The sequence below is a fragment of the Mus pahari genome, chromosome 5 (genome assembly GCF_900095145.1).
Source record: "Mus pahari chromosome 5, PAHARI_EIJ_v1.1, whole genome shotgun sequence".
Taxonomy (NCBI): Eukaryota; Metazoa; Chordata; class Mammalia; order Rodentia; family Muridae; genus Mus; species Mus pahari.
In genome coordinates this window covers 124,627,561-124,638,047 of record NC_034594.1, presented here as the reverse complement: position 1 = coordinate 124,638,047, position 10,487 = coordinate 124,627,561, and the positions used below count along the sequence as shown (strand labels likewise).

The 10,487-nt window shown below is 46.1% G+C and overlaps 1 protein-coding gene across 1 annotated transcript in view; it reads right to left on the bottom strand.

The window, feature by feature from the left end:
- The window catches only part of Niban1 (niban apoptosis regulator 1), a 152,270-nt gene extending 142,249 nt beyond the window's left edge, over positions 1-10,021 (bottom strand). The window contains exon 1 of the mRNA XM_021197880.2: positions 9,810-10,021. Coding sequence (XP_021053539.1) covers positions 9,810-9,864 — 55 coding nt within the window. The 5' untranslated portion in view covers positions 9,865-10,021. The remainder of the gene's footprint in view (positions 1-9,809) is intronic.
- Between the last annotated feature and the right edge of the window lie 466 nt (positions 10,022-10,487).

Here is a 10,487-nt window from a genome sequence, read left to right as displayed (position 1 = left end):
GATGCCTAAGGAAGGTGTGACTTGCCTCTGACCAGTGAGGCTGTCAGAGACGTCTTCTAGAAAACAAGTGGGAAGACAGTGAATTATGAGTCCTGGTAATGAGCGGCCATGGCCTCCTTCCTGCATTATATAAGGAGAACCGAGTAACTACGCATGAAGGCCACTAGACTTCTGATGAAGAGCCCCGCGCTGTCTGTACTCCCGACTAGGGGACTGACTCTTGGACTGATCTAGAGCTTGCGCCTCTCTGTCTCCTTGAAAACACAGAAGAATGTGTGGAACTGCACCATGGGCAAACTCCAGACGATGGAAAAGTCCATCTGTTAACCAGACAGTTGGCAAGCAAAAGAAAGACTTGTGAGGAAAACTTTAGCATAGAGAAGACTTGAAAGAAGATGTGGGCTTAAGTATATAAGACAATAGTGATACCACAAGGAAGTATTAAGAAGTCATTGCAAAATCTGAGATTATTGGCCTGGTAAACTGTGACTGGGCAGCCCTGAATACTCTGTGTGTAGTCCCTCCTCAAATCCAGGATGGTGGAGACTTTCCCGAATCGTAATATAGCAGAAAAGTTCCGGGCATCTCCAAGGCACCTGCATTAATTACTTTGCTTGCTGTCATAACAAAATACCTGACAATCAACTGAAGGGGAAAAGGTTTCCTTTGCCTCACAATTAGAGGTGTAAGTACATCGGAGCAGAAGGTTCTAGCTATGAGTAGCAGGAATGTGTGGTCCTTCCCTCCACCTGGGTGATGGTTGCATGGATGTTGTTGACTTACAGTGACTTGCTGAGCTATGCATCTGCTCCGTGTGGTTTTCTGCATCTGTGTTTTATTTTAAAATAAAAATAGTGTTTAAGAAGGAAAGGGAAATAAATGTTCACGTGGCTTGGCAAAGAGAAGTAGGCCTTTCTTCCAAAATTCCCTCAAGCCTTTTAAATACCATTTCTGGGATCACAGCAAAAACTACTCTTTATTTCTGACCTCATAGATTTGTTCTATACAACATCAAGCACAGAAGTACAAGCTTCTTTGGGTCCTAGTCCTGGCAATTTGCAAGACAGAATTAATTACTTTCATCTCTCTAAACCTTTTATTTTTTCCTGTGAGAAAAACCATCCAGTACCAAAGGGAAGGGCACTTTTAAAAGCTGGCTTGCTGGCTTGCTGGCTTGCTGGTTTGCTGGCTTGCTGGCTTGCTGGCTTGCATTTTTCCTATCGGCAGCAATTTACTACTCTCTTCTAAATGCATTTCCCAGTTTCTGAGAACAAAATCTGTATTGCATTGTGTGTGTGTGTGTGTGTGTGTGTGTGTGTCCTGCTTCTTAGTTTAAAACTCTTACCATCTTAGCTTGTGTCCTATATTTTCTAGAAATGCCTTAAACAGCCCTTAACAGAACAGGTGAGTTGTGTTTTATGCTTGTCTTTCTCTCAATTGTTCTCCCCTCCCCTCTCCTCTCTTCCCCTCCCCTCCCCTACCTGCTTCTCTCCACTCCTCCCCTCCTCTCTCCTCTCCTTCACTTCCCTCCCCTCTCCTCCCCTCCCCTCTCCTTCACTTCCCTCCCCTCTTCTCCTCTCCCCTCTCTTCTCCTCCTCTCTCCTCCCCTACCTTACCCTCTCCTCCCCTCCCCTCTTCTCCTCTCCCCTCTCTTCTCCTCCCCTGCCCTCTCCTCTCCTCTTCTCCCCTCCCCTCTCCTCTATTCCTCTCCCCTCCCCCTCCCCTCCTCTCCCCTCCCTTCTACTCTGACTTCACTTCCCATTCCCATGGCACATGGTTGTCATCTGCCCCATAACAAAAAAGTTCTCCAAGTTTCTCTTTAGGAGATTAAATTTCACCACCATAACTCACACTGCATATATTATAAGGCTTCTTTCTGCAGAACATGTATTTTAATTAAATTATAAATAAAACAAAATTAACCCTTTCTCGTCCAGAATCTTCTCTAATTCTAAACATTAGATTTGGGTTTTCTTAAAGATTATCTTGTCATTCACCATGCCTTGTTCCAATTCATAAAGATGGGTAAAAGCAGAAGGTAATTATTGATGATAGAAATTCCCAGTCTTCGGTAGTTGAAGTCCCTTACTTCATATCTCTATTCGCTTCATCAATACTTTGGAAAGATTTAAGATTTGCGGGGGTGTTTGGTTTGGTTTGGTTTGGTTTTGAGTTTTGTTCCTTTTCAAAATAAGATCTCTTTGTGTAGTCCTGGAACTTGTTCTGTAGACCAGGCTGACCTCAAACTCAGAGATCCGCCTGCCTCTGCATCCCAAGTGAGGGGATTAAAGGCGTGCACCACCTCTTCCCAGCAGATTTAAGGTATATTTTAGACCACAATAAACTTATACTGTGCCCTCTCCTTTCTTTAACATCTCTCTATTCTTTCCTGAGCAGCAGTTTCTCACTTCTTAGAAAGAGGCTGTTTCAGGCTGGGGACAGAGATGGCTCTGCTGTGGTTAACTATGAATAGTGTGCCTTGCACTTGAGAGGCAGAGGCAGGCAGACCTAAAGCTAAGACTAATGGTACACTCATTACCATTTCCTACTGTCTTTGGATCAATTTTTCTTAAAGGAGACCCAACATGGTAGCATTTAGTGCGTTGGCTGGGATACTGTGGGCCACAGATAACAGAAGACAACCATATTAGATAGAATAAGGCTTCTCTGTGTACAGTAGCAATTCTATAAATAACAATGGCTTATAAAAGACATAAGTTGATTTCTCTCTTATTAAGATCCAAAGGAAAGCAGCCCCAGACTTGATCTGAAGGTTCTTCTTATGTGAATTCCACAGGAGCCTACGAAGCTTTCATCCCTCTGCTCTGCTCTGAATAAGCTCCTTAAAAAGATATGTCATTGTCCAAAATGGCCGGTCCCGACAAGTTCACATCCAGCCAGCATCAAGGACAGGATAAAAAAACATCACTCCTGTCCACTTTGACCTGCAGACCAATAACTTTCTTGAAAAGGGATGTGACACTTTTACTTACATTCCCATTGACCAAAAGCCACTTGTACGTCTCCATCTTGATGCAAAGGAGGCTGGGAATATCTTTATTAGGTTAAAAACTGCATGTTCCACTAATGGAAGACACAAGGGAAAGGCTGTTAGGGGGTCACTCTTTCTCACTCTGCTTGGTGTTTTGAGACCAGATCTTATTGTCAAGCAGCAATTTCCTCAAAGCAAAACCCTTCCATCTTGAAGGGAAACTTCTTAAGACATGGGATATAAAGGAAGAGTGAAACAAAAGGATATTTTAAGACTGAATTTTTATAAGGAGATTAAGCAGCAGGATGATCTAGGGCAGTGGTTCTCAACTTTCCCAATGCTGCGATACTTTAATACAGTTCCTCATGTTGTGCTGACCCCCAACCATGTTATTTTCATTGCTACCTCATAAATGTAATTTTGCTACTGTTATGAATCATAATGTAAATATCTGTGTTTTCTGGTGGTCTTAGGGGGCTCCTGTGAAAGGCAGGCTGAGAAAACCCACCATCCTCCATGATGTAAACAACTCAAGATTTCAGGAAATCCCTGAAATTGACCAGATTCACTAGGCCCCTCCCTCACCAAGAGTCTAGAAGCAGTAAACACTGCTGAAAGTCTGTCTCAGACAAGACAAGCTGCAGAGACTTTGCTAGACAAGTCTGGAAGAAGCACCAACACCCCTGCCCAGAAGAAACAAAGACCAGCTAGCTGAGCTGACTAGAACAGACACAGACCAACGCAGTCACCTGCAAAGGACACTTTCCAGCCTGCCGAGCTGCCTGCAAGCTGTGTGGCGTGTTCCAGGCTACTCAGCTCTGTCTCCTGTCACCCATGCTGAGGTGGGCTTTGGTGATGTAGCTCTGAGAGGAATTGCTGCCCCTGTAAGCAACCCCTCACCTATATTCCTATAAGTAAGCCCAATAAAACTTGTGATTGACCAAGTTGGACTTCGGTGGGATCCATATTTGGTCTGTCATTACTTCCCTATTTGGGAAGGGATGTCAGGTTGGCTTCTGACAGTGGCTGCCCGTTCTGTATCCTAATTGTCTCGTTGAAGATGATTTACCATTACTAATCAGGAACCTGAACTGAGCCCACACTTATTATCCAGATAAATCAGATCTGTTCAGATGCCCATCTCTCGGCAACGACTGAAAATGAGTGAATACTGGTCCTGAACACGCAACTCAGGCAGACCTCTAACGGGAGCTGCTCACCTCTCCTCTGCCCAAGGGAACACCAAGCCAGCTTAAATTTCCAACTTTGATGCCTAAGTTAACCCGTCACGAAATATGAGAGCATCGTCCTGAGGAAAAAAATGTTGTAAACTACAGCCCAGAGTTGGGGAGGTACCTCAGAGGTTTACTTGCTTGTACACTGCTTGCAGAAAAGATTAATCCTACAAGTTGTCCTTTGACTTCTACATATGCACCATGCCATGTTACATGTACCCCACACACACACCATCACACTTCATTAATTAATTCATTAATTTAATTAAAAAGAGCACGTTGCCCATGCAGAGGACCTGGGCTCAGTCCCCAGCACCCGCATCAGGTGGTTCTCAGTTCCTGTAAGTTCAGTTGTAATGGGGCTGACTTCTCTCTTCTGGCCTCCAGGGGCACCCACACAGACCAGATACACGGAAACCCACAAAGGCACACAGACCTACACATAAATCTTTAAAATGAACCTGAAAATCATGAAAGGCATTGGCTCGTTGATGAACATTTCAAAGGAAGTCACTGAGCCCTTCTCAGGCTGTCCGTTGACTGTAACGGTGAGTTCAGGGAAAGATCATTCTCTTTCCCTCAGCCTCCTTCCCTCCAGCACTCTCCTCATACAGCCTCAACTGGCTTTGACGTCATGAATCTCCAGCCTTTGTCTCTACGTGTACATCGTGGCCCCCAATGGAACGCTTTTGTTAGAACTTGCTTAACTACTTACTCCACTTGGGCGTCAGGTTGGCAGCAGGCCCCTTCGACCACTGCGCCATCTTGTAGGCCCCAGGAAGGCCAGGAACAGTCTCCTTAAGTACTTCCTGATAGCAGGCTCACATGCACCCACCAAACCCACATGGGCGCTGGGTCACCCCAGTTCTTGCTTGCCCAGTTCTTGCCTTTAATCCCAGCACTCCAGAGGCAGAGGCTGGTGGATCTCTGTGAGTTCAAAGCCAGCCTGGTCTACAGAGCAAGTTCCAGGACGGCCAGGGCTACACAGAGAAACTCTAACTCACAAAAACAACAAACAACAATTCAATAGTAGTTTTAATTTTGTACACATATTGATTCTCTGTAGAGGTGGGAATGTAGTATCTCGGCACAAGTGTGAAGTGTGTGTTCCACCATGTGACTCTTGGGACTTGAACTCCTGTCACCAGGCTTAGCAACAGCATGGTTACCTGCTGGGCCATTTCCCTGGGCCTTCTTTTAAATCTTGTATTACATTTGTTTATTTGTTTGTGGGAGGGGGGAGCATGCATACCGTGTGGAAGTCAGGGGCTAACTTAAGAGTCAGTTCTCTCCTTCATCACATGGACTCTAAGGATGGGAATGAGGGCCTTAGGGAGTGCCTTTCCCAGTGAGCGGTGTCACCAACCCTCAACCCTTCATTCTAAAAAGAAATAAAGTTATTGTTTCAACAAGAAAAAAACATTGTAGATATGGTGGTTTTTCTGCTCCCTCTAAGGCAGTGGTTCTCAGCCTTCCTTCCTTATACTGCAACCATTTAATACAGTTCCTCACATCGTGGTGACCCCAACCATAAAAATTATTTCATTGCAACTTCATAATTGTAACTTTGTTACTATGATAAGTCACAATGTATACATATGTGATGTGCAGGACATCTGATATGCAACCCCCAAAGGGTTCCAGACCCAAGGGGTTGAGAACAACTGATCTAAAGTTTTAACACTGCCAGTTTTAGGGAGTCTTCTTCTTTTATAAATGACACAAAAAGGGCCAGAAAGATGTCTCAGGGGTAAAGCAGTTGTCACGAAAGCCTGGAGACCTGAGTTCAACCTCTGCAGCCCATGTGAAGGTAAAAAAAGAGGGCCAGCTCTATGCCTTCTGACCTCAGCATACATGCATGCAAGGACACGCCCATCCTCACACATCGCAGGCAAAATAATAATAAATAATTTTAACACCATAAAAAGAGAAGAACATCTTAAGCTGACCACTGACTAAATGAGCTTCATCCCTGATTAAAGGAAAATATAATTCCTTTACACAAATAGTAAAATAATTACTAAAGGCTACCAGAGGGCATCATGAGAAGTCAGCCTCCGCCCTGCTTATTAATAAATATGCCTCATTAAGGGAAGTTACTAGAAGCCCTCTAAGCCATCCGAAAATGAATCCCTTTTAGGGAACATGAGGGTATTGGGTGATATTTAAAACTGTCACACTTGGAATGAAGTAATTCCATAACACACCTGGCCTTGCATTACCCGAAGACTGACTGAATTCTAAGAAACAAAAGTCCTGTCAAAACATCCACGCCAAGTTTTGAGGCACACAAACCAAATGGTCCTTGTTAAAGGATCAGCCCGAAAGTAAGCATGGTTAGAGTGTTACCATTCTAGAAGTACAGCCGCTTCAAACAGATACAAAGTCAGCAAGGCTTAAAATTTATGGTCTAGTTATTCCACGTCCTGGCAAAGTATATCAAGGACCAAAGAAAGTTATTGCTTCGGCAGCAGCTTTCAAATGTATGTTTCACTGTGGCTACTTTATGGGGAGCAGATCATAAAACAGTTTTTAAACTCGACCTTCAAACCTCCAATTGTTTTACTTACAATTAACTCGAAGCTTGGGGATATTTATGGGCTGAAGGATGGGCGGAGGGATAAATGCAGGGTTATGGTTTTATTTAGGAACCTGAAGCTTCAAAACTGCTGAGGAAATCAGAGCCCCGTGATCTGTTTGCTCATGCAGGGATAATTCCAAGCTCCATGCCTTTTTCCAAGGCCCTTTTCCCTTCGGGCGCGCTCAGTGCCGTCAGTCACGTGAAGCAGACGCTCATTTTCCCTGGAGGTATTGTAACTCCTTTCTTCCCTCCCCAGCTTACATACCATGCAAGCCCCCTTCCACATATAGAAAGAGAGAGAGCAATCCAAGACTAAGGGATGTCATGACTACAGTTTTACTGACTTAAATACGATTATCGCATGCTCCTTACATAGCAATTTTTGTGTGTCTATCAATGTTGTTTTAGAATACAGAAGCTAACACTTTTCCTTATTTGAGTACAATACTTGCATCAAATCACAGCAAAGGTCATGACCTCGAGGTGTGTAAAGCATGCCTGCAAGGCTCATCACGAACCTTGCCAGGGGTCCTGATACTTATAACCCGGCTATGCATCAACTTTAAATGCTTCTCACTATGTAGTGAAACATCTTATAAACTCCACAAACACGATTTTGCTCAGGGGCTAATGCAAGCTCCTAGTTAGTGTTCTGCATCATCTCTGAGCCCAGCACGGGGGGGGGGGGGGGAGGACAGGGAAGAGTAAAATCTCTAAGACTAAGCGGGCTTAGTCTTAAATAAAATCTCCATCTTTTCTCCCTTGTGCAGAGGGCCAAGACCACCACTGAGGGACAAGTGACTGAGCTTATCCCCTAACACTGATGAGTCCCTGTCTTGAACTGAGCAGAAGCAAGAATCTGGAAAATCAATTATATAGCCCCTGCCTTGAATCAGCCTTCATATGGCATCCTTTAAAAATGTTTTGAAACACTGACAACAAATACAGAATTAATAAATTAATAAATGTATTTCTTTTAGATATAATCTTTTTTTTAATATTTATTTATTACATGTAAGTACACTGTAGCTGTCTTCAGACACTCCAGAAGATGGTGTCAGATCTTGTTACAGATGGTTGTGAGCCACCATGTGGTTGCTGGGATTTGAACTTAGGACCTTTGGAAGAGCAATCGGTGCTCTTAACCACTAAGCCATCTCTCCAGCCCCCTTAGATATAATCTTAAAGGCCAGAAAGGGGCATCAGGAAAAAGTTCCCTGCTTCTAAAAAGTTAAAGTAAAACTTGAAGCTTAATACATGCTTTTTAAAAAAATTCACTTTACATCCCACTCACTGCCCCCGTCTCAGTCACCCTTCCCACAATCCTTTCCCCCACACCCCTCCCCTTCTCCTCTGAGCGGGTGGAAGCCCCCTGGGTACCCCCCTACCCTGACACATAAAGTCTCTCTGAGGCCAGGCACATCCTTTCCCACTGAAGCCAGACAAGGCATCCCAGCTAGAAGAACATATCCCATGGGCAGCTTTGGGGATAGCCCCCTTCCAGCTGTTTGGGACCCATGTGGAGACCAAGCTACACATCTACTACACATGTGCAGGGAAGCCCAGGTCCAGCCTGTGTATAGTCTTTGGCTGGTGGTTCAGTCTCTGAAAACCAACCTTAAGGGTCCAGGTTAGTTGACTCTGTTGGTCTTCCTGTAGAGTTCCTATGCCCTTCAGGGACGCAATCCTTCCTCCTATTCTTCTATAAGAGTTCCCAAGCCCCATCCACTGTTTGGCTGTGGGTGTCTGCATCTGTGTGAGTCAGCTGCTGGTTGGAACCTCTAAGAGGACAGCCATGCTAGATTCCAGTCTGCAAGCATAACAAAGTAAAGGCTGTTCACTCTTTCTCCCTATCTATTCAATACAGTACTTCAAGTTCTAGCCAGAGCAGTAAGACAACTAAAAGAGATCAAGTGGATACAAATCGGAAAGGAAGAAGTCAAAGTATCGCTATTTTCGGATGATATGATAGTATACATAAATGACCCCCAAAATCTACCAGAGAACTCCTACAGCTGATAAATTCTGCAAAGTGGCTGCATACAAAATTAACTCAAAGAAATCAGTAGCCCTCCTTTAATACATAACTTTTCAAAGTACTTGGGAAGCCAGGAGTGGGGCACTAAATTCACAGCTAGCTGAATGTCTGTGGCTGAGGGCAAGATTAGGGTGGGTGGGGTAAGAACCAAACACAACTGAAAGATAAGAACTCTGGATTTCCTGCAGTTTCTGTGCCACCGAGTTTTGGTTTCTTCTGCCTGTCTCTTTACTGAATCACTCTGTAGGTCGTGATCTCCTAAAAAGACGTTTCTCCCCATCTATAGTTTTAACAACTGTTGCAAAAACACTCCGAGCTTCCCTTTTTGTTTTCCTCCCTCTCAGGGGAAGGAAGGGAACCATCCAACCTGAAAAGGTAAAGATTTCATCCTTTCTGCTTCTGATGAAATCGCCCTGCAATTGGTGTGAAGTCCAGGAGAAGGTGTGGCCTGCGCTGCCCTTTACAAAACCAGGCCAATATGACCCGGAGGGAAATTCTGATAGCCCAGGAACTCCCCACCACTACCACTAAGGAAATCTCAAAACTCGAGGGGATATCCCCAGTAAACCTCTAACTTTTAGAAATTACTCAGAGCCAAGTACAAGAAAGATGTCTCTCCAGCAGGGAAAGAACAGATTCTGAGGCTAGAGGGGCACGGGGCAGGGGTGGGAGGGCTGGAGTGCAAGGGGGCACCAACAAAGTCCTCTCCAGCCACCCTGAGAGTACCTGCCTCTCACGAGCGTCCTGACGGGTCCTGCATCATCCGGTCCCTACTCTCTAGCCCACCGGAGTCGCGCGGGTGCTTGAAACAGGACACCGGCTCCGCTCCCAGAGGCGAGCGCAAATCTAGGAGCCCAACGCCCGCCGGTAGCACCAGCTAGCCAGTGATCCCTTGGAAGATCAGTGTGCAGGTGACCAGGCTAGCCCTGGCTCTGCGCCACCCTGCCGCCCTGGCCGCCGTACCTCGGATGTAGGCGCACTTGCCCTCGTCCAGCTGGCTGGAGGCTGAGCCGCCCATGGCCGCAGTGCTGCACCGGAGGCAGAGGACCGTCACCAACTGCGCTTGCTGCTTGCCGCTGAAGGTGGATGTGACAGGGAACTGGCTCAGTAATTAAAGAGCCAACTTCCTTGAGAGGCGTCGCCGGCCCGGGCGCCTCCTCCAGGCCCGCGCCCTCTGAAGATGTGTGGGCTGGCCCGGGGGCTGTCTTCCCGCCCTCGCTGCGCTGCAACCCCGGGGGCTGTCCTAGGAGCTCCAAAGAGTAACCATAGTAAAAGAACTTTCCTCCTTCTCGGAGACTGACTTTTCACCAGTTTGGGGACAGCCAAGACCCATCGTGGAGGGAGTGGAGAGAGTGGACTTCTTCCAGGCGACTGTAACTTCTCCCAGAGGGAGGTTTACAGTCCCACCAGGTGGAGGTCAGGAGCCCTTCCCCTTCCTGTTCTCCAGCCACCTATCCACAGATCCCCCACTCCCACCCGCATCGCATCCCCACCCCCCGGAATTCCCTTGCACGGAAGTATGGGAATCATAGAGTCAAAGCTTCTTGTAACCAGCCGGGCGTGGTGGCGCACGCCTTTAATCCCAGCACTCGGGAGGCAGAGGCAGGCGGATTTCTGAGTTTGAGGCCAGCCTGGTCTACA